The sequence below is a fragment of the Bactrocera dorsalis genome, chromosome 1 (assembly GCF_023373825.1).
Source record: "Bactrocera dorsalis isolate Fly_Bdor chromosome 1, ASM2337382v1, whole genome shotgun sequence".
NCBI classification, from domain to species: domain Eukaryota; kingdom Metazoa; phylum Arthropoda; class Insecta; order Diptera; family Tephritidae; genus Bactrocera; species Bactrocera dorsalis.
The window spans coordinates 59,883,510-59,908,751 of NC_064303.1; the positions used below are offsets into that span (position 1 = coordinate 59,883,510).

The 25,242-nt window shown below is 39.1% G+C and overlaps 2 protein-coding genes across 5 annotated transcripts in view; one reads left to right on the plus strand and one right to left on the minus strand.

The window, feature by feature from the left end:
• The window catches only part of LOC125775391 (uncharacterized), a 105,399-nt gene extending 83,641 nt beyond the window's left edge, over positions 1–21,758 (plus strand). Inside the window, exons 1-2 of one of the 3 annotated variants that reach the window (XM_049445931.1) lie at positions 10,353–10,454; positions 20,637–21,758. In XM_049445931.1, the coding sequence (XP_049301888.1) occupies positions 10,353–10,454; positions 20,637–21,650 (1,116 nt within the window). In that variant the 3' untranslated portion in view covers positions 21,651–21,758. Of the gene's footprint in view, positions 1–10,352; positions 10,594–20,636 lie in introns of those variants that run through there. The other 2 variants (XR_007421170.1, XM_049445932.1) reach the window with 2 other exon arrangements.
• LOC125780259 (uncharacterized) overlaps positions 1–25,242 on the minus strand; it is a 464,637-nt gene that overhangs the window by 319,928 nt on the left and 119,467 nt on the right. The gene's annotated exons all lie outside the window — the stretch shown is intronic.

The window sequence follows — 25,242 nt, forward strand, 5'->3', positions numbered from 1 at the left end:
CCCGCCATTTTGTCAAAAATGCATACATATATCGAAAAAATCCTACGTATTTCTGTGCTATTCACTTACAAGCGGAAACCGTTCAATAAAAAAATTACAGAAGCTGTGTGTTCGGCCGTGGTTCCCGAAAAAACGGAGACATCCTAGGGAGAACGCTGTGTAGCCGCCATTTATCAATTAATTTTTCTTCAAAAATAGTTATAAAATAGTTGTAAGCAGTTATGTGTAATAAATCCCTTTTGTTAAAAACCAGATTTAATAGTTTTCCCGAAAAAAATCTCAAAAAAGGCCTATTTTGTGACCCTCTAGAGCAGAGCCGCTCAAAATTTTTCATGCCTATACTCGGAGTATAGGCAAGCAAATGCAGTCGAAGCATGTACGCTATGACGCTAATTCTGCCAGCGTCAAAAATACACTCGAAATACAGGAATTCAGTTTCGAATAAGCATATGGAAGACTTAATGAGAATCAAAACTTACGATCGTGAAGTCGATATGGAAAAAATCTTGGAAAGTTAGAAAAAATTAACTTAAAATGTTGTTGTTCTTAATTGCTTTTTTAATCAAAAACCATATTTTTTTATTTTTTTCTAAATTTTTAATAACAAAATAACGAAATAGCACGATTTCACTCAGTGTACTAAGCAAGCGCGCGCACACAATCACACGCTAGCAGATATCAAATGTGTGATTGTATGCGTTGGTAAATAAATTGCGCATTATTTTGAACGGCTCTGCTCTAGAGTAGTCACATAAAATTCACTTACTTACCTTCCTGTTGTACGAGCCTCCTTTACGATGGTACAATCACGAATGACATGCGTTTTTCAATTGTTGTTTTATTACCCTTTTTGGGATTTTCTTTTGGCACTATTGACAATTATGTTTTCTCCTTCGCACTCATTCAAATAAATCAAGAAATGATTTAAGTAGGTAAACAAAAAATAACCCGAAAATATGCGTTGGTGTTAGTGATAGAGAAAAAATGTGTAGTTGTATTGAAATATTTGGCAAAAGTGTGTAGCCGTGGTTGGCAGGGCAGGCAGAACTTTAACCATCTTGGTTATAAGCATACTACTGCACCTATTCTCAAATAGACAATTACAGCCGCAGTGGATCGCACCACTTAAGACTATTTCTCAAAAATAACTAACCCGTTCGGATCCCAGTGTACAAACGAAATGTGTAAACGACAATCTTCTAAAAATGAAGCCAAAATACAATCTAGATATGCGGAAATGTGTTGTGCTGTCTACCTGCTCAGAAGCATATAGCTACAACCGCCAACATTACAAAAGGACCTTGAAAAAAAAACTCGCTAAATCATGAGGGAGATCCCGAAGAAGTCCAAAGTAGGTACAACCTGGGCTTACAAATCTAGCGTTGGAGGTGCTTTCATTCGACATACGAATTCACACAATGATTTCTTTTCCGGCGGCATTGCAAATGGCACGCAAACCTAATTTGGTAATATTTTGATACATTAATTCTTTCCGTCGCGGTGGTATAAAAACTATACCACTTCTTGGAATATATTTCCTACATATTTATATTTTCTAAAAAAAAATTATATCAAGTGTACGAAAGAGATAATTCAATATGTTTTTCATAAACGAAAATAGTGCAATAATGAATTTTCAAAAGGATCGCAATGAAAAATGGAGCAGAAAACATAATTCGCAAGAAATTTTCGAAAGCGACGACGAAGTTTCTCTAGTTCAGGTAATAAGTAACCATCAAATTTTGTGGAACCGCCAGAAGTATTTGCGGGCGCCAGACAGGAGCCTACTGATATTATCGAAAACACGCTATCCCACGACAATATTTCAATTTTCAACTTTACATACTGTTACGATTGAACACTAAAAATTATTGATCTTAACGTATTCCAAACTAATTTGTCTGCTGAACAAACCTGTAAGCCCTACATTCCAACAAATGCGTTAGAAATTCGTGTTTTTCTTGGAATCAAATTTTTGATGAGAATAAAACCCCAGGTCAGTTATCGAGACTACTGGTTTTAAGATATGTTGCTTCTTCTTCTTCTTTACTGGCGTAGACACCGCTTACGCGATTATAGCCGAGTCAACAACAACGCGCCAGTCGTTTCTTCTCTTCGCTACGTGGCGCCAATTGGATATTCCAAGCGAGGCCAGGTCCTTCTCCACTTGGTCCTTCCACCGGAGTGGAGGTCTTCCTCTTCCTCTGCTTCCTGCAGCGGGTACAGCGCCGAATACTTTCAGCGCTGGAGTGTTTTCATCCATCCGCACAACATGACCGACCGACTTATAGAGTTTGGTTTTTGTTCGTCGAGAGAGGACTTTACTTTCCAATTGCCTACTCAGTCCGAAGTAGCACCTGTTGGCAAGAGTAATCCTGCGTTGGATTTCCAGGCTGACATTGTTGGTGGTGTTAACGCTGGTTCCAAGATAGACGAAATTATCTACAACTTCAAAGTTATGACCGTCAACAGTGACGTGAGAGCCAAGTCGCGAGTGCGACGACTGTTTGTTTGATGACAGGAGATATTTCGTCTTGCCCTCGTTCACTGCCAGACCCATTTGCGTTGCTTCCTTGTTCAGTCTGGAGAAAGCAGAACTAACGGCGCGGGTGTTGAGACCAATGATTTCAATATCATCGGCATACGCCAGCAGCTGTACACTCTTATAAAAGATTGTACCTGCTCGATTCAGTTCTGCAGCTCGAACTATTTTCTCCAGCAGCAAATTTAAGAAGTCGCACGATAGGGAGTCGCCTTGTCTGAAACCTCGTTTGGTATCGAACGGCTGGGAGAGGTCCTTCCCGATCCTGACGGAGCTTTTCGTGTTGCCCAACGTCAGTTTACACAGCCGTATTAGTTTTGCGGGGATACCAAATTCAGACATCGCGGCATAAAGGCAGCTCCTTTTCGTGCTGTCGAAAGCAGCTTTGAAATCAACGAATAGGTGGTGAGTGTCGATTCTCCTTTCACGGGTCTTTTCCAAGATTTGGCGCATGATGAATATCTGGTCGGTTGTTGATTTACCAGGTCTGAAGCCACACTGATAAGGTCCAATCAGTTTGTTGACGGTGGGCTTTAATCTTTCACACAATACGCTTGATAGAACCTTGTACGCGATGTTGAGGAGGCTTATCCCACGGTAGTTGGCGCAGATTGTGGGGTCTCCTTTTTTATGGATTGGGTATAGCACATTTAAACTCCAGTCGCTGGGCATACTTTCATCCGACCATATTTTGCAAAGAAGCTGATGCATGCTCCTTATCAGTTCTTCGCCGCCGTGTTTGAATAGCTCGGCCGGCAATCCGTCGACCTCTGCCGCTTTGTTGTTCTTCAGGCAGGCTAGAGAAGTGTTCCCTCCATAGTCTAAGTATGCTCTGGGCATCGGTGGCTAGATCACCTTTGGGAGTTCTACAAGAGTATGCTCCGGTCTTGAAACCTTCTGTAAGCCGCCGCATTCTTTCGTAGAATTTTCGAGCATAACCCCTGTCGCCCAGCTTATCAAGCTGTTCGTACTCACGCATTTCGGCCTCTTTCTTCTTCTGTCTGCAAATGCGTCTCGCTTCCTTCTTCAACTCTCGGTATCTATCAAATCCCGCACGTGTTGTGGTCGATCGTAGCGTTGCGAGGTAGGCAGCCTGTTTTCTCTCCGCTGCGACCTGGCACTCCTCGTCGTACCAGCTGTTCTTTTGCACTTTCCGAAAGCCAATGGTTTCGGTTGCAGCTGTACGTAAGGAGTTTGAAATGCCGTCCTACAGTTCCCTTATACCGAGTTGTTGACGAGTGCTCTCAGAGAGCAGGAGTGCAAGCCGAGTGGAAAATCTTTCGGCTGTCTGTTGTGATTGCAGCTTCTCGACGTCGAACCTTCCTTGTGTTTGTTGGCGGGCGTTTTTTGCTGCACAGAGGCGGGTGCGAAATTTGGCTGCAACAATATAGTGGTCCGAGTCGATGTTAGGACCTCGGAGCGCACGCACATCTAAAACACTGGAGACGTGTCTTCCGTCTATCAAAACATGATCGATCTGGTTGGTGGTTTTTCGATACGGAGACAGCCAGGTAGCTTGATGTATCTTCTTATGCTGGAATCTAGTACTACAGATAACCATATTTCGGGCCCCGGCGAAGTCGATCAGCCTCATCCCATTTGGGGATGTTTCCTCCTGGAGGCTGAATTTACCGACCGTAGTGCCAAAGATACCTTCTTTGCCCACCCTGGCGTTGAAGTCGCCAAGCACGATTTTGACATCGTGGCGGGGGCATCTCTCATAGGTGCGCTCCAAGCACTCATAAAAAGCATCTTTGGTCATATCGTCCTCTTCTTCCGTCGGGGCGTGGGCGCAAATCAGCGATATGTTGAAGATCCTCGCTTTGATGCGGATTGTGGCTAGACGTTCATTCTCCGGTCTGAATGATAATACTCGGCGACGGAGTCTCTCTCCCACCACAAATCCCACACCAAACTTGCGCTCCTTTATATGGCCACTGTAGTAAATGTCACAAGGACCTACTCGTCTCTGTCCTTGTCCCGTCCATCGCATTTCTTGGACGGCGGTGATGTCAGCCTTTATTTTCACGAGGACATCAACCAGCTGGGCAGCGGCACCTTCCCAATTAAGGGACCGGACATTCCAGGTGCGTGCCCTCAAATCATAGTCCTTATTTCGTTTGCCATGGTCGTCATCAAAAGGGGGTGTGTTTGCTTTTCATTGGGGGTGTTTTTTTACGTGGCGGGTCCCAAACCCAGCGCACAACCCTAAGTAGGGGATATTTCGCCCTCTCACTTTAGCTCGCCTTCAAACGGATGTTCTTAGGCTACCCAGAGGATACTTGGTCAAAGATCGGAAGTCGTGAGCTGCTTGAGTCATATGTAAAAGAATCGTTTCTGGCCACTCCCAAGTGAATGGCGATCAGAGAACTTTCCTCACTTGCGTGAACTTCTACACATGACTCCATCCTCCAGATGGAGGATTTAAGTTATGCTTCAATGCGGGCGAGTATCTTGCGGTTGATGAATTAATGGTTTGAAAGGCATTCTTCAAGATAGATAAATGAGAATTTGTTTTTTATAGAATTGATTGTTTTTGTAGGTAGTTTAACTCTAATTTTAGTAGTACATGCCGAAAAAGCCAATAAAAAGCGATGGTTCTCGAAAAGAAATCGATAAGCCGGAAATTATACACGATTATAATATGCACATGAATAACGTTGGCAAGTTAGATCAGCTAAAGAAATACTATGAACTGAATAGGAAAAGCCGCAAATGGTGACACGGAATATTTTTTAACTTTCTGGATGTCGCAGTTGTTAATGCTTTTATTGCCAAAAATCACTTCAAACTGGATATAATTTCAACCCTATGTAATGATGGAAAGAAAATAAAATGAAAACTGTACGTCGCATAAAAAAATAAAATAAACCGTTTGTAGACCAGTCAGAACCACTTTAAGTAGATGTGCATACTGCAGCATGAAGGGACACTAACGGAGAACTCCGTAGATGTGCTCTACTTGCAATGTGCCACTTTGCCTTAGCAAAACGAAATATTGTTTCAGTGAATTTCACAAATAAAACGAGCACAATACGCGCGGTAGTATAAGAATTATACTATATCCTTGCACAGGAACCTGGAAGGATAATTTATTTATGTTTATATTTTATTTCAATAAATTTTTGGAATGAATGAAATAAAATAAAATATATGTTTATTTTTTAGCGATTTCTTGGAAAGAGTTAATATGCAAAATTTTTGAAACATGCTTTTATGTATTAAATAATCAATATGCATGCCTAACGAAATATCCACTCTGCTTATCAATATGTGCGCACTATTCTATTTAGATAATATATGCATATATTGTAACTGGTGATCCAAATGGAGGTATATCCTCGCATAAGTCGTGTTAAGTTATTTTCTTTCAGTATTATGATGTAAAGAATGTGTCTCGCACGTTTCGCTCAACTTATGGTCAACATAATCGACCTACTGAGTGTACTATTCGCAACAACATTATCCATATTGAGACCTAGCATTCATTATTGAATAATTATTGAATTCGACCAAATGGACCACGTTCAGTACACAATGAAGAAAATATAGCACCCGTATCTGAAAATCGAGATCTTAAATTGAAAGCGTACAAAATACAACTTGTGCAAGAACTGAAGTCGCTCGACCTTCACAAGCGACACCGGTCCGCTCATGGGTTCTTGAAAAGTTCCAAGAAAATCTGACGTTTTCCAGTCAAATTTTTTTCAGCAATTTGTATATCAACAGGCAAAATTGCCGTATTTGGGACGAAGAGCAACTAAAGAGATTTAAGAGCTGCCATTTCATCCAGAAAAAACAACGGTTCGGTTTGTGGGCCGGTGAAATCATCGGTCCATATTCCTTCAAAAATGATGGCGGTGAGAACGTAAAGCGACATTTTCGCTATGATAACTGATTTGATGCCCGAAGTTGAAGCTCGTGATCTCGGCGACATTTGGTTTCTATCGCTGGATTTATTCATTGGTGAGCAAATAATTTCTTTTTTTGGGCCAGTTGATTGGCTATGAAGATAAAGCTATATCACACCATTACACTTTTGTCTATGGGGATATGTAAAGTCTAAAGTATCGCACGTGTCATTCTCCAAATACCAGTTGAAATGCTCGAACGAGTCACCGAAAATTGGACTCAACGGATGGACCATCTGAGATGTAGTCGCAGCCAACATTTGAAAGAGATAATCTTTAAAAAATAAATTTCAAACAATGTTTTTTCGACATTAAACATTCCCCATTAATTTTTTTTGCGTTTTTTCTTTAAAGTAATAATCACAAGCCCACTTAACGGGGTTTTCTATAAGAGCGATAAAATTTTTTTTTTTAAGTAATACAAAAATGGGATATCAATAAAATTTTTTATTCGTGTGAAAGTACATTAAATGCCATCATGTATGGAACTCGGTTTCTTTTGCATGGCCACCACGAGCAAGCTTCAGAAGTGCTGACGCTGAACCCAATTTAGGACGGTTTTCAAGCATAAATCGGCTGATAATGCTGCACTTTCACGTTCGATATTCGTACGAAATTCATCAATCGTCGCTGGCTTGTTGCCATAGACCATAGACGTAGCCCCACAAGAAATAGTCTAACGACGACACAACGCACGACCGTGGCGGCCAATTGACTGGACCATTTCGTGAGATAACATGTTCACTAGGGTGTGTCATTCTGAGGCAACCTTTTTTTTCAACTGAAAAACAGGCTCAAAACTTTCGAAAATGTGTAAAAAAAAGTCACTCAAAAGATGAGCTCCTAATATTAATATTAAGAGGTGTCTATTTCAAATTTTCTGTTTTCTAGACTAAAATCGGAATCGAGTTTACCAGCCCTACTGGCAGCCATCGCGTGCACATATAAAACCTCCGCACAATAACCGCCACAAAAAAAAATGTTTTTTTTTTTCATGTTATTAATATGGAAAACAGAAAATTTGAAATAGGAACCTCTTAATATTAATATTAAGAGCTCATCTTTTGAGTGACTTTTTTTTACACATTTTTGAAAGTTTTGATCCTGTTTTTCAGTTGAAAAAAAAGGTTGTCTCAGAATGACACACCCTAATGTTCACCCCAACTTGGTTTTTAATAACTCGATTGTGACAGTTGCTGTGTGACTTGTGGCGTCGTCCTATTCGAACCGCTCTTATTTGGTACCGCTCTTATTGAAACCCCCGCTCTTTAAGTTGAGGCCTCTAACTCCGAATTTCGATAGTAAATTTTAATAATTTCGACTCGTTGTTGGATCGTATGTCTTTCCATAATGAAATGGTCAACCTTACTGAAGAGAAATGTCGAAAGAACGGGAAAAATGGTTTGTTGTCCCTATTGGTCTACTTTTGTTGCGTAGCTATTGAAAAACACGTTACTAACCAACAAAAAAAAAACAAGGTTGTATAAGAACAACAATCGTCTTAAATAACTTTAACATTACAAGTCTAAATGGCAGCCAAGACGTGGTAAATCTTACAACAAAAACATTTTTTTCATAACCGCAGACGCACATTCAGCAAGCGACTTCGCTTCATTCATAAAAACAGATTCTATAACTTTTCATCGAACATACCTTTGTCTACAAGCGTCTTTTCGCGACGGAGACAAAAGTTAAAAATTATAAATTGAACAACTTATTGATGATCCTTATGGAAGGGAAAAGTCAATACAAACTCGCAAATACCAGAAAATATAAAATTTGTAACAAAGTTCTTGTCGGTTTAAAATATTTGCCAATACTAAAGTATATTTCCTTGGCTCGCAAAATCAGCAAACTCTTACATACGAGGTTTGACAATTAAGTAATGAGACTGATTTTATCGCCGCGCTTGTGGTAAACCTGTGACCTTCACCCTTTCTCTTTTTCCGGCATCCCTGCCCTCTCCATTGACATATGTACCATCGCTCTAGCTTGTTTAGTTCGCCTGCTGTGTCAAGTTGAGTAGACGTGTGTTTGTAGTGCTCGTCACGAAAATGGAAAAACGAAATCAAGAGCAACGCGTCGCGATAAAATTTGGGCCAGATTGGGCGAAACAGCTTCGGAAACGTACGCTAAAATTGTAAGAGTGTATGGTGATAGTGCTCTTACTCCCGGAAACCAAATGCCAAGGCTCACAGTGGTTGTCTCCGCGCGCCCCCCGCCCGATAAAAGCTCGCATGAGCAAGTCGAAGTTGAAAACGATGATTATTGCCTTTTTGAGAGCCGTGGAATCGTCCACAAAGAATTCGTTCCACCGGGGAAAACTGTGAATCAAGTTTACTATTGCCAAGTACTCAAAAGATTGCGAAAACGAGTCAATAGGGTGCGCTCAGACATCGCTCGTAACTGGAATCGCCGTGTTGCAACAGCCGCTTTATTCGCCCGACATGTCACCCTGTGACTTTTTTTTGTTTCCTAATACAAAATCGGTGGTCAAAGGAACCAATTAGAGTCGATTACGGACATCCAGGCGGCCACAACGAGGGTTATCGCGGACATCCCATTCGAAGCGTTCCAGAAATGTTACGAAGCGTAGAAAAACGAGGTGGAATCGCTGTATAGCTGCCCAAGGGAACTATTTTGAAGGGGATGGCAGAGTTGTAGAATAATTTTCAAATATATGGTTTTTATGGAATCAGTCTCATTACTTAATTGTCATACCTCGTAAACATATATATTTACTATGGTTTGTTACGGCAAAGCTATTGAAACGACAAGAGAACCGGTGACAATCGTCACAAAGAAATAATGTAAAGAATTCTTATTTTGTAGGTGTAATCTATATATATAAAAATGAAATGGTGTATAGTTGTAACGCTAAAACTCGAAAACGGCTGAACCAAATGAAATACTTCCTTTGGGGGATTTGTTTGTTATTACCACGCGCAGGTCATGTCTTAAACTCAGAATAAAATATTAAGGGGGCGTGGCACCTCCCATACAAATAGAATTTTCCAAGTCGAATATCTTCAAAAGTGTTTAAGGTAGGAACATGAAAATTGGTACAGAGCTACAGGATAACAACACCGCTCTCACCTATAAAACCGGGGGCTATCGAATAAGGGGGCGTGGTACCCCCCATACAAACTAAATTTTTTAAGCAGAATATCTGTGAAGGGAAGAAGGGTTCAAGGTAGGGACCTGAAAATTGGTATAGACCTATATGGTATAAAAAGCCTTCTTACACATAAAAGAAGGGATAATCGGAAAAGGGGGCGTGGCACCTCCCATACAAACTGAGCTTTTCAAGGTGAATATCTTCAAAACTGTTTAAGGTAGGAACATGAAAATTGGTATAGAGCTATTGGAAACAACACCATTCTCACCCATAAAGCTTGGCGTTATCAAAAAAGGGGACGTGGTACCTCCCTTACAATCTTTAATTATTTTGGTTGTTAATCCACCATATATTTATCTCATTTTCCACCTAGCACGACATTTTGGTTGTTCTTGCTGCAGCGATTATATGGTAATTTTGGTTGTGTTACGTGCTATTTTTGGTTTAAGGAAATGGCAGTTTTATGAAACAAACACAAATTAAATTAAACGTCAATTTTGCTTTGCAATCGAACACGCAAAATTTAGAGGGCAATAAAAATGCGCCTTGCTTTACTGATATATTGATATATTTTGTTTTAAAAAGTGAGTTATTTAGTGAAAGTGATTTAGCGTGTTGGCGAATACCGATTTATGTACATTGGAATTTATCATTCAATTGATCTGCTTCCTTAGTTTAATTCATTCATTTTTGGAGTTTTCAAAGGTAAGTTATTGGTCCGTAAAACCTTATATGAACTTTATGCAAATGAATGATCATTTCCAATTAGATATTTGTTACGATGTCAAGAATCAGTACGTATGGTAACACTTCTCGGAGTTCCCAGGCCGCAAGGAGAACACGAAATAGCAGAGCACGTCAAAGGGAAAGTGTTATTGAGAAGGTATCACCACGAAATAGACTGCTGGAGAGTAGCACGCACCAGTTAGAAGATGTCAACCAAACATACAATCAGCAAGAACGATTGAGAAGAAGGGAAGTTCACAATCAGCAACAACGATCGAGAAGAAAGGAAGTTCGTGCTCGCCAAAGTCATGAAGTAAGATCACAATATGCGATTATTCTTTTGTGAACTTTGAACGGGCAGGTTTTCGATATGATCCAAACATTCAATATAGCGCATCTGTTCAAATCGGTCAGATGTCAGTAGTTTGTCAATATTTCAATGCAGTGAAATTTAAAAATGAACCGTTGCCAGAATTGCTTCCACCACCACAGCCATTGTTCCAGCTGCTTTATGGTGAATCTCCTCACTCGAGCCATTTCTTAAAGCAAATTGTAAATGAACAAAACTACAATCCAACGTTTAAGGTATTTTTGCCAAACAATATTCGACAGAAACTACAGAGCTTTCCTCCAATTATACACGTTCATGGGCAAATGTTTCATCTCGCTGGATCGCTGTTGCCGCATCCAGATCAAGAACACAAATATCTCCAAATTTACTTTCTGGGAGATTCACATGATGAAGTAAATCGGCGTTGTGCTATCTTCAATACAACGAAAAGAGAAATAATCGAACAATTGCAGCAAATGTTACACGAACACAATGGCCTCATTAAACTGTTTACGATTTCGTTGGAACGTATGCCAACAGATGATCATAGTATAATCATACAAGCGGGCAAAAGACCAACAGGGTCACATGAAAGACAATATAATGCACCTACAGTTAGCGAAATATCAGTTGTTGTTGTTGGAGAAAATTTGCAGTCGCGTGATATTGTTATCAAACGTAGAAATCAAAACGCACTAAAACGGATAAGTGAGACACATCGGTCTTACGACGCAATGCAATATCGGCTCATGTTCTGCCGTAGAGAAGACGGATATCACTTAGGATATAAGATGATAAATCCGGTGAATGGTTAGTAAAAAAAAATTTTTGTTTGCTACTTCATATAGGTAATTTAAGCTTTTAGGTGTCGAGACAAATAAAGAAGTCAGTTCAATGAAGTTTTACGCATATCGAATGATTATTCGCCAAACCTATGACAACCATTTACTGAGATATGGACGGTTATTTCAACAGTATGCAGTTGACATGTATGTTAAAGTTGAGACAGAACGACTTAATTACATGCAATACAATCAGTCGAAGTTGCGATTTGAAGAGTATATTCACTTAAGAGATGCAATGAATGGTGATGCGGATATTACAGATATTGGTCGACTCTATATTTTACCATCGACATACATTGGCAGTCCTAGACACATGCATGAGTACTCCCAGGATGCGATGACTTACGTGCGCAATTATGGACGGCCGGATTTGTTTGTTACATTAACTTGCAATCCAAAATGGCCAGACATTACGAATCTATTGCATCCCGGTCAATCACCAAGCGATCGCCACGATGTTACAGCACGCGTGTTTAAACAAAAACTCAGATGTTTGATGGACTTTATTACGAAACAACGTGTATATGGCACTGTTCGATGCTGAATGTACTCATTGGAGTGGCAGAAGAGAGGTTTGCCCCACACACACATTCTTCTTTTGATGGTGGAGAAAATTACACCTGACCAAATTGATGATATCATTTCCGCCGAAATTCCTGATGTTGAAATAGATCCAGAGTTGCACGAAGTGGTGATGGCCAATATGGTTCATGGGCCATGCGGAGAACACGATCCATCTTCGGTTTGTATGTCGGACAGTAAATGCAAAAAACGCTGTCCCCGTGCTTTTCTTTCGGAAACTCAAACTGGAAACGACGGATACCCTCTCTATCGGCGTCGCTCACCCGCTGACAATGGCAGAACATTCATCACTCAATTGAAAGGAAAGAATTTCGTGGTTGATAACACATGGATCGTTCCATATTCGCCAATTTTGTCTAAGGCATTCAAAACACATATAAATGTTGAGTATTGCAGTTCAATAAAATTAATTAAGTATGTTTACAAATATGTCACCAAAGGAAGCGATATGGCGGTTATTGGCGTTGAACGAGATGAAATTAGCAAATTTCAAATGGGCAGGTATGTGAACTGCAATGAAGCAATCTGGAGAATATTTTCATTTGCAATTCATGAACGCCATCCTACTGTTGTGCATCTGTCAGCTCATTTGGAGAATGGCCAGCGAGTTTATTTCAACGCAGAGAACATAGTACAGCGAACGGAAATACCACCAGCAACCACTTTAACAAGTTTCTTTGCAACTTGCGCCAGTGATCCGTTCGCGAGAACATTGCTTTACTCGGAGATGCCTCGGTATTATACATGGAATGCATCGTCTTTCCCCCGGCGCAACATAACCCTGGCGGTTCATTTTTAAATTTGACTGCATTGCAATATTGACAAACTACTGACATCTGACCGATTTGAACAGATGCGATATATTGAATGTTTGGATCATATCGAAAACCTGCCCGTTCAATGTTTACAAAAGAAAGATTTGTAAAAATTTTGTTAAAGTATACACAATGAAATTAGGAAAAATCATTCATATTCTATTAAAACCAATACCGGTGTAATTTTTGAAATGAAAAAAAAATCTATTTTGGGCAGAACGAAGTTTTCCGGATCAGCTAGTATTAAGTAAATGTTAAAATTTCACGTCGTGAATTCCTTCGTTATGGGATGAATTTCCTGGTGGAAATTTTACAAATGCTCGCCCTCGATACTTCTCTTTCCATTGTGTTACAAATGTACATTTCGATGTACGAGTATGTACGCATCGAAAGCTTCCAGCATGTGCTCTTATTCAAAGTTCATACATTTTTACCTGAGCATCGAAAGCTTCCAGCATGTGCTCTCATTCAGAGTTCATACGTTTTTACCTGAGTAAGCCTCACATGATTGGAATCAATGCTACATTACTCAAGTAATATTGGGTTGACAAAAAAGTCTTGCGGTATTTTCGCTAGTTGGCGCTGAAAGCGCGTAGTTCTAGCTGTATTCGTCGCATCGGGTCATGCTATACCTTTTTGGAGAGCTCATTTCACGCGCTAACACGTGTTTGATTGATTGTCGTTTCTTTTAAGTAAGTTATAGCGTTGCAAACATGGAGCACAATAAAGAGAAAATACGGCATGTTTTACAGTACTACTACGATAAAGGCAAAAATGCATGTCAAGCCGCGAATAAAATTTGTGCAGTTTATGGACCCGATACAGTTTCAATTTCCACCGCACAACAGTGGTTTCAACGTTTTCGTTCTGGTCGAAGATGCGCCACACTCCGGAAGGCGAATTGATTCAATAAAAATACTGCAAGACTTTTTTGACAACCCAATTTATTGGTTCGGTTGAAACAACGCACTTAGCTGATATTATTTGATTTAAACCGAAGTGGTTTACTCTGTCCTGTCGGTACTTGACGCCATCAATAATGTTGTGTATGATCAGCCGAGTTGATTTGATTATGTTTTCGGCACGAGTGTTTGACCTGCAGCTCTCTAATTGGGACCAATAATACCACCTTATAAGGTCATACAAAAAAGGGGATAGGAAAGAAAAAATATATTCTAAAAAATCTTTCTCTAATGAGATAGAGAATACGGCAGAAACGTCTCAATGTAGGAAACTATTGATACAAGCGGTGTATAGCGTTGAATATCTTCAGAAACGAAATCACAACTGGACGACATCCAGTAAAGAGTCTTCAGGCCAACCAATGGATAACCACAAGACACAAAACGGTGGAGACAAAATAACAATGTACATAGGGCCATAAAAAGTTTCAAGCCTTTTAAATCGCCGCGATCTTACGTTTTATTCCCGGCTTGATTGCAACAGTCTCAGAACAACATAATAAATTGGTTAGTAACCTTTATTAAATGCGCGCAGGAATTAAATATACTTCTTCATTTTGGAAGAAAGTCAAAGTAATTTATATACAAAAGGCGGGCAAAAGCTCACAACAAGTTCAAAGGGCTTCAGACTAATTAATCTCTCCCTTTTTTAATTTAGAAAGACCCAGAAAAACTGGCTGTTTTGCAGCATGCGTATCCTAAAGGAAAATCCACAGAAAGGTCACAGAGGCCTGTGGTAACAAAAAAAGAAAAATCTATGGAGATAAAAAAAAACATCCAGCCTAATGCCTTACGATTTGGACATCTCTGAACCTTTTGGAAAAATTTCAACAGATGCAACAGACATGGACAGGTTAATAATTTGAACGTTGGGAGCTTTAACGAAGTTCCGTCCGAAGAAATCTCTGTGTGGAAAATAAAAAACGAGGTAAGGCGAATGGAAATCAAACAAAGATCAGCTAGTGCTTGCATCAGTCGTGCTCTTCCAACTACGTCAAGTCAGGAACTAAAGGCCTAACTATAATGTGCATAGGCTAGCTTAAGCCAGCGTAAGCAACTGTCCGAATACACACAAATTGTATGTTGCAACTATAATGTACTTTACATCAAGTTTCGTCAAGTTTTTTCAAACGTCATTTGCTTAAGGAAAATGCGAAACTGGTCGCATCTTCCGTACGGAATCAGCTGTTTTCGCTTTTTGTCAACAGATACATCATTTTGAATTTGAAGATGTAGGACGACGAATGTTTTATACAAAGTTTAGACGAAAATACTGAAAAATGAAATGTTTTTACGTCAAAGTATGCCTCTTATTTCAATCGCGTGTATATAAAAAAAAAAAAAATGTGGTCAATCCCCTTCATTTCTAGGAATCGTACAACAAAACCATCCTACCTCCTCTTCCTGTTTATTTCCCTCACTGAACATGACCGAACTCTTCTTTTTAATTTCACTACTTTTTGTTAATATGCATATTCCGTCTAACAGAGAAGTAAGCATTTTAATTGTTTTTAAATATTTTAATTTTCTAGTCATTTTTGCAAAATCCAGACGAAATATATAATCAAAGCACGAATTGTTTATTGACCATTTTCTCTTCTGCATGTAAGTACATTATAGTTATTCTAAAGTCTATTCTCCGCTCCTTATGCATTTGACAGACTTTTCGTTAATTTTTTGACAGTAACATACGGCTGCATATGCATATTATAGTTAGGCCTTAAACATTATTTTACGTATACTCCCAACATACTTGTTATGTAAACCACTGGCAGTGAAATCAGCTCTTAGACTAACAGCCCTATTCTGAAAAAACCTCTCAACTGAGTTGAGAGGAAATATTTGAGAGATTTCTTGTGAGGCATAATTTGTGAGGCTATTCTTGCTCAAATTTCATAAGAAAAAAGCTTAAAAAAGCCTAAAAAACCTGGAAGGATAATTTATTTATGTTTATATTTTATTTCAATAAATTTTTGGAATGAATGAAATAAAATAAAATATATGTTTATTTTTCAGCGATTTCTTGGAAAGAGTTAATATGCAAAATTTTTGAAACATGCTTTTATGTATTAAATAATCAATATGCATGCCTAATGAAATATCCGCTCTGCTTATCAATATGTGCGCACTATTCTATTTAGATAATATATGCATATATTGTAACTGGTGATCCAAATGGAGGTATATCCTCGCGTAAGTCGTGTTAAGTTATTTTCTTTCAGTATTATGATGTAAAGAATGTGTCTCGCACGTTTCGCTCAACTTATGGTCAACATAATCGACCTACTGAGTGTACTATTCGCAACAACATTATCCATATTGAGACCTAGCATTCATTATTGAATAATTATTGAATTCGACCAAATGGACCACGTTCAGTACACAATGAAGAAAATATAGCACCCGTATCTGAAAATCGAGATCTTAAATTGAAAGCGTACAAAATACAACTTCTGCAAGAACTGAAGTCGCTCGACCTTCACAAGCGACACCGGTCCGCTCATGGGCTCTTGAAAAGTTCCAAGAAAATCTGACGTTTTCCAGTCAAATTTTTTTTCAGCAATTTGTATATCAACAAGCAAAATTGCCGTATTTGGGACGAAGAGCAACTAAAGAGATTTAAGAGCTACCATTTCATCCAGAAAAAACAACGGTTCGGTTTTTGGGCCGGAGGAATCATCGGTCCATATTCCTTCAAAAATGATGGCGGTGAGAACGTAAAGCGACATTTTCGCTATGATAACTGATTTGATGCCCGAAGTTGAAGCTCGTGATCTCGGCGACATTTGGTTTCAACAAGACGGCGCCACTTCCCGAACAAAGGATCTATCGCTGGATTTATTCATTGATGAGCAAATAATTTCTCGTTTTGGGCCAGTCGATTGGCTATGAAGATAAAGCTGTATCACACCATTACACTTTTGTCTATGGGGATATGTAAAGTCTAAAGTATCGCACGTGTCATTCTCCAAATACCAGTTGAAATGCTCGAACGAGTCACCGAAAATTGGACTCAACGGATGGACCATCTGAGATGTAGTCGCAGCCAACATTTGAAAGAGATAATCTTTAAAAAAATAAATTTCAAACAATGTTTTTTCGACATTAAACATTCCCCATTAATTTTTTTTGCGTTTTTTCTTTAAAGTAATAATCACAAGCCCACTTAACGGGGTTTTCTATAAGAGCGATAAAATTTTTGTTTTTAAGTAATACAAAAATGGGATATCAATAAAATTTTTTATTCGTGTGAAAGTACATTAAATGCCATCATGTATGGAACTCGGTTTCTTTTGCATGGCCACCACGAGCAAGCGTCAGAAGTGCTGACGCTGAACCCAATTTAGGACGGTTTTCAAGCATAAATCGGCTGATAATGCTGCACTTTCACATTCGATATTCGTACGAAGTTCATCAATCGTCGCTGGCTTGTTGCCATAGACCATAGACGTAGCCCCACAAGAAATAGTCTAACGACGACACAACGCACGACCGTGGTGGCCAATTGACTGGACCATTTCGTGAGATAACATGTTCACTAGGGTGTGTCATTCTGAGGCAACCTTTTTTTTCAACTGAAAAATAGGCTCAAAACTTTCGAAAATGTGTAAAAAAAAGTCACTCAAAAGATGAGCTCCTAATATTAATATTAATATTAATATTAGGTGTCTATTTCAAATTTTCTGTTTTCTAGACTAAAATCGGAATCGAGTTTACCAGCCCTACTGGCAGCCATCGCATGCACATATAAAACCTCCGCACAATAACCGCCACAAAAAAAAAATGTTTTTTTTTCATGTTATTAATATGGAAAACAGAAAATTTGAAATAGGAACCTCTTAATATTAATATTAAGAGCTCATCTTTTGAGTGACTTTTTTTTACACATTTTTGAAAGTTTTGATCCTGTTTTTCAGTTGAAAAAAAAGGTTGTCTCAGAATGACACACCCTAATGTTCACCCCAACTTGGTTTTTAATAACTCGATTGTGACAGTTGCTGTGTGACTTGTGGCGTCGTCCTATTCGAACCGCTCTTATTTGGTACCGCTCTTATTGAAACCCCCGCTCTTTAAGTTGAGGCCTCTAACTCCGAATTTCGATAGTAAATTTTAATAATTTCGACTCGTTGTTGGATCGTATGTCTTTCCATAATGAAATGGTCAACCTTACTGAAGAGAAATGTCGAAAGAACGGGAAAAATGGTTTGTTGTCCCTATTGGTCTACTTTTGTTGCGTAGCTATTGAAAAACACGTTACATAACCAACAAAAAAAAAACAAGGTTGTATAAGAACAACAATCGTCTTAAATAACTTTAACATTACAAGTCTAAATGGCAGCCAAGACGTGGTAAATCTTACAACAAAAACATTTTTTTCATAACCGCAGACGCACATTCAGCAAGCGACTTCGCTTCATTCATAAAAACAGATTCTATAACTTTTCATCGAACATACCTTTGTCTACAAGCGTCTTTTCGCGACGGAGACAAAAGTTAAAAATTATAAATTGAACAACTTATTGATGATCCTTATGGAAGGGAAAAGTCAATACAAACTCGCAAATACCAGAAAATATAAAATTTGTAACAAAGTTCTTGTCGGTTTAAAATATTTGCCAATACTAAAGTATATTTTCTTGGCTCGCAAAATCAGCAAACTCTTACATACGAGGTTTGACAATTAAGTAATGAGACTGATTTTATCGCCGCGCTTGTGGTAAACCTGTGACCTTCACCCTTTCTCTTTTTCCGGCATCCCTGCCCTCTCCATTGACATATGTACCATCGCTCTAGCTTGTTTAGTTCGCCTGCTGTGTCAAGTTGAGTAGACGTGTGTTTGTAGTGCTCGTCACGAAAATGGAAAAACGAAATCAAGAGCAACGCGTCGCGATAAAATTTGGGCCAGATTGGGCGAAACAGCTTCGGAAACGTACGCTAAAATTGTAAGAGTGTATGGTGATAGTGCTCTTACTCCCGGAAACCAAATGCCAAGGCTCACAGTGGTTGTCTCCGCGCGCCCCCCGCCCGATAAAAGCTCGCATGAGCAAGTCGAAGTTGAAAACGATGATTATTGCCTTTTTGAGAGCCGTGGAATCGTCCACAAAGAATTCGTTCCACCGGGGAAAACTGTGAATCAAGTTTACTATTGCCAAGTACTCAAAAGATTGCGAAAACGAGTCAATAGGGTGCGCTCAGACATCGCTCGTAACTGGAATCGCCGTGTTGCAACAGCCGCTTTATTCGCCCGACATGTCACCCTGTGACTTTTTTTTGTTTCCTAATACAAAATCGGTGGTCAAAGGAACCAATTAGAGTCGATTACGGACATCCAGGCGGCCACAACGAGGGTTATCGCGGACATCCCATTCGAAGCGTTCCAGAAATGTTACGAAGCGTAGAAAAACGAGGTGGAATCGCTGTATAGCTGCCCAAGGGAACTATTTTGAAGGGGATGGCAGAGTTGTAGAATAATTTTCAAATATATGGATTTTATGGAATCAGTCTCACTACTTAATTGTCATACCTCGTAAACATATATATTTACTATGGTTTGTTACGGCAAAGCTATTGAAACGACAAGAGAACCGGTGACAATCGTCCCAAAGAAATAATGGAAAGAATTCTTATTTTGTAGGTGTAATCTATATATATAAAAATGAAATGGTGTATAGTTGTAACGCTAAAACTCGAAAACGGCTGAACCAAATGAAATACTTCCTTTGGGGGATTTGTTTGTTATTACCACGCGCAGGTCATGTCTTAAACTCAGAATAAAATATTAAGGGGGCGTGGCACCTCCCATACAAATAGAATTTTCCAAGTCGAATATCTTCAAAAGTGTTTAAGGTAGGAACATGAAAATTGGTACAGAGCTACAGGATAACAACACCGCTCTCACCTATAAAACCGGGGGCTATCGAATAAGGGGGCGTGGTACCCCCCATACAAACTAAATTTTTTAAGCAGAATATCTGTGAAGGGAAGAAGGGTTCAAGGTAGGGACCTGAAAATTGGTATAGACCTATATGGTATCAAAAGCCTTCTTAGACATAAAAGAAGGGATAATCGGAAAAGGGGGCGTGGCACCTCCCATACAAACTGAGCTTTTCAAGGTGAATATCTTCAAAACTGTTTAAGGTAGGAACATGAAAATTGGTATAGAGCTATTGGAAACAACACCATTCTCACCCATAAAGCTTGGCGTTATCAAAAAAGGGGACGTGGTACCTCCCTTACAATCTTTAATTATTTTGGTTGTTAATCCACCATATATTTATCTCATTTTCCACCTAGCACGACATTTTGGTTGTTCTTGCTGCAGCGGTTATATGGTAATTTTGGTTGTGTTACGTGCTATTTTTGGTTTAAGGAAATGGCAGTTTTATGAAACAAACACAAATTAAATTAAACGTCAATTTTGCTTTGCAATCGAACACGCAAAATTTAGAGGGCAATAAAAATGCGCCTTGCTTTACTGATATATTGATATATTTTGTTTTAAAAAGTGAGTTATTTAGTGAAAGTGATTTAGCGTGTTGGCGAATACCGATTTATGTACATTGGAATTTATCATTCAATTGATCTGCTTCCTTAGTTTAATTCATTCATTTTTGGAGTTTTCAAAGGTAAGTTATTGGTCCGTAAAACCTTATATGAACTTTATGCAAATGAATGATCATTTCCAATTAGATATTTGTTACGATGTCAAGAATCAGTACGTATGGTAACACTTCTCGGAGTTCCCAGGCCGCAAGGAGAACACGAAATAGCAGAGCACGCCAAAGGGAAAGTGTTATTGAGAAGGTATCACCACGAAATAGACTGCTGGAGAGTAGCACGCACCAGTTAGAAGATGTCAACCAAACACACAATCAGCAAGAACGATTGAGAAGAAGGGAAGTTCACAATCAGCAACAACGATCGAGAAGAAAGGAAGTTCGTGCTCGCCAAAGTGATGAAGTAAGATCACAATATGCGATTATTCGACGACAACAGCGGCAACATCTTTCTTTTGTGAACTTTGAACGGGCAGGTTTTCGATATGATCCAAACATTCAATATAGCGCATCTGTTCAAATCGGTCAGATGTCAGTAGTTTGTCAATATTTCAATGCAGTCAAATTTAAAAATGAACCGTTGCCAGAATTGCTTCCACCACCACAGCCATTGTTCCAGCTGCTTTACGGTGAATCTCCTCACTCGAGCCATTTCTTAAAGCAAATTGTAAATGAACAAAACTACAATCCAACGTTTAAGGTATTTTTGCCAAACAATATTCGACAGAAACTACAGAGCTTTCCTCCAATTATACACGTTCATGGGCAAATGTTTCATCTCGCTGGATCGCTGTTGCCGCATCCAGATCAAGAACACAAATATCTCCAAATTTACTTTCTGGGAGATTCACATGATGAAGTAAATCGGCGTTGTGCTATCTTCAATACAACGAAAAGAGAAATAATCGAACAATTGCAGCAAATGTTACACGAACACAATGGCCTCATTAAACTGTTTACGATTTCGTTGGAACGTATGCCAACAGATGGTCATAGTATAATCATACAAGCGGGCAAAAGACCAACAGGGTCACATGAAAGACAATATAATGCACCTACAGATAGCGAAATATCAGTTGTTGTTGTTGGAGAAAATTTGCAGTCGCGTGATATTGTTATCAAACGTAGAAATCAAAACGCACTAAAACGGATAAGTGAGACACATCGGTCTTACGACGCAATGCAATATCGGCTCATGTTCTGCCGTAGAGAAGACGGATATCACTTAGGATATAAGATGATAAATCCGGTGAATGGTTAGTAAAAAAAATTTTTGTTTGCTACTTCATATAGGTAATTTAAGCTTTTAGGTGTCGAGACAAATAAAGAAGTCAGTTCAATGAAGTTTTACGCATATCGAATGATGATTCGCCAAACCTATGACAACCATTTACTGAGATATGGACGGTTATTTCAACAGTATGCAGTTGATATGTACGTTAAAGTTGAGACAGAACGACTTAATTACATGCAATACAATCAGTCGAAGTTGCGATTTGAAGAGTATATTCACTTAAGAGATGCAATGAATGGTGATGCGGATATTACAGATATTGGTCGACTCTATATTTTACCATCGACATACATTGGCAGTCCTAGACACATGCATGAGTACTCCCAGGATGCGATGACTTACGTGCGCAATTATGGACGGCCGGATTTGTTTGTTACATTAACTTGCAATCCAAAATGGCCAGACATTACGAATCTATTGCATCCCGGTCAATCACCAAGCGATCGCCACGATGTTACAGCACGCGTGTTTAAACAAAAACTCAGATGTTTGATGGACTTTATTACGAAACAACGTGTATATGGCACTGTTCGATGCTGAATGTACTCATTGGAGTGGCAGAAGAGAGGTTTGCCCCACACACACATTCTTCTTTTGATGGTGGAGAAAATTACACCTGACCAAATTGATGCCATCATTTCCGCCGAAATTCCTGATGTTGAAATAGATCCAGAGTTGCACGAAGTGGTGATGGCCAATATGGTTCATGGGCCATGCGGAGAACACGATCCATCTTCGGTTTGTATGTCGGACAGTAAATGCAAAAAACGCTGTCCCCGTGCTTTTCTTTCGGAAACTCAAACTGGAAACGACGGATACCCTCTCTATCGGCGTCGCTCACCCGCTGACAATGGCAGAACATTCATCACTCAATTGAAAGGAAAGAATTTCGTGGTTGATAACACATGGATCGTTCCATATTCGCCAATTTTGTCTAAGGCATTCAAAACACATATAAATGTTGAGTATTGCAGTTCAATAAAATTAATTAAGTATGTTTACAAATATGTCACCAAAGGAAGCGATATGGCGGTTATTGGCGTTGAACGAGATGAAATTAGCAAATTTCAAATGGGCAGGTATGTGAACTGCAATGAAGCAATCTGGAGAATATTTTCATTTGCAATTCATGAACGCCATCCTACTGTTGTGCATCTGTCAGCTCATTTGGAGAATGGCCAGCGAGTTTATTTCAACGCAGAGAACATAGTACAGCGAACGGAAATACCACCAGCAACCACTTTAACAAGTTTCTTTGCAACTTGCGCCAGTGATCCGTTCGCGAGAACATTGCTTTACTCGGAGATGCCTCGGTATTATACATGGAATGCATCGTCTTTCCCCCGGCGCAACATAACCCTGGCGGTTCATTTTTAAATTTGACTGCATTGCAATATTGACAAACTACTGACATCTGACCGATTTGAACAGATGCGATATGTTGAATGTTTGGATCATATCGAAAACCTGCCCGTTCAATGTTTACAAAAGAAAGATTTGTAAAAATTTTGTTAAAGTATACACAATGAAATTAGGAAAAATCATTCATATTCTATTAAAACCAATACCGGTGTAATTTTTGAAATGAAAAAAAAATCTATTTTGGGCAGAACGAAGTTTGCCGGATCAGCTAGTATTAAGTAAATGTTAAAATTTCACGTCGTGAATTCCTTCGTTATGGGATGAATTTCCTGGTGGAAATTTTACAAATGCTCGCCCTCGATACTTCTCTTTCCATTGTGTTACAAATGTACATTTCGATGTACGAGTATGTACGCATCGAAAGCTTCCAGCATGTGCTCTTATTCAAAGTTCATACATTTTTACCTGAGCATCGAAAGCTTCCAGCATGTGCTCTCATTCAGAGTTCATACGTTTTTACCTGAGTAAGCCTCACATGATTGGAATCAATGCTACATTACTCAAGTAATATTGGGTTGACAAAAAAGTCTTGCGGTATTTTCGCTAGTTGGCGCTGAAAGCGCGTAGTTCTAGCTGTATTCGTCGCATCGGGTCATGCTATACCTTTTTGGAAAGCTCATTTCACGCGCTAACACGTGTTTGATTGATTGTCGTTTCTTTTAAGTAAGTTATAGCGTTGCAAACATGGAGCAAAATAAAGAGAAAATACGGCATGTTTTACAGTACTACTACGATAAAGGCAAAAATGCATGTCAAGCCGCGAATAAAATTTGTGCAGTTTATGGACCCGATACAGTTTCAATTTCCACCGCACAACAGTGGTTTCAACGTTTTCGTTCTGGTCGAAGATGCGCCACACTCCGGAAGGCGAATTGATTCAATAAAAATACTGCAAGACTTTTTTGACAACCCAATTTATTGGTTCGGTTGAAACAACGCACTTAGCTGATATTATTTGATTTAAACCGAAGTGGTTTACTCTGTCCTGTCGGTACTTGACGCCATCAATAATGTTGTGTATGATCAGCCGAGTTGATTTGATTATGTTTTCGGCACGAGTGTTTGACCTGCAGCTCTCTAATTGGGACCAATAATACCACCTTATAAGGTCATACAAAAAAGGGGATAGGAAAGAAAAAATATATTCTAAAAAATCTTTCTCTAATGAGATAGAGAATACGGCAGAAACGTCTCAATGTAGGAAACTATTGATACAAGCGGTGTATAGCGTTGAATATCTTCAGAAACGAAATCACAACTGGACGACATCCAGTAAAGAGTCTTCAGGCCAACCAATGGATAACCACAAGACACAAAACGGTGGAGACAAAATAACAATGTACATAGGGCCATAAAAAGTTTCAAGCCTTTTAAATCGCCGCGATCTTACGTTTTATTCCCGGCTTGATTGCAACAGTCTCAGAACAACATAATAAATTGGTTAGTAACCTTTATTAAATGCGCGCAGGAATTAAATATACTTCTTCATTTTGGAAGAAAGTCAAAGTAATTTATGTACAAAAGGCGGGCAAAAGCTCACAACAAGTTCAAAGGACTTCAGACTAATTAATCTCTCCCTTTTTTAATTTAGAAAGACCCAGAAAACTGGCTGTTTTGCAGCATGCGTATCCTAAAGGAAAATCCACAGAAACGTCACAGAGGCCTGTGGTAACAAAAAAAGAAAAATCTATGGAGATAAAAAAAAACATCCAGCCTAATGCCTTACGATTTGGACATCTCCGAACCTTTTGGAAAAATTTCAACAGATGCAACAGACATGGACAGGTTAATAATTTGAACGTTGGGAGCTTTAACGAAGTTCCGTCCGAAGAAATCTCTGTGTGGAAAATAAAAAACGAGGTAAGGCGAATGGAAATCAAACAAAGATCAGCTAGTGCTTGCATCAGTCGTGCTCTTCCAACTACGTCAAGTCAGGAACTAAAGGCCTAACTATAATGTGCATAGGCTAGCTTAAGCCAGCGTAAGCAACTGTCCGAATACACACAAATTGTATGTTGCAACTATAATGTACTTTACATCAAGTTTCGTCAAGTTTTTTCAAACGCCATTTGCTTAAGGAAAATGCGAAACTGGTCGCATCTTCCGTACGGAATCAGCTGTTTTCGCTTTTTGTCAA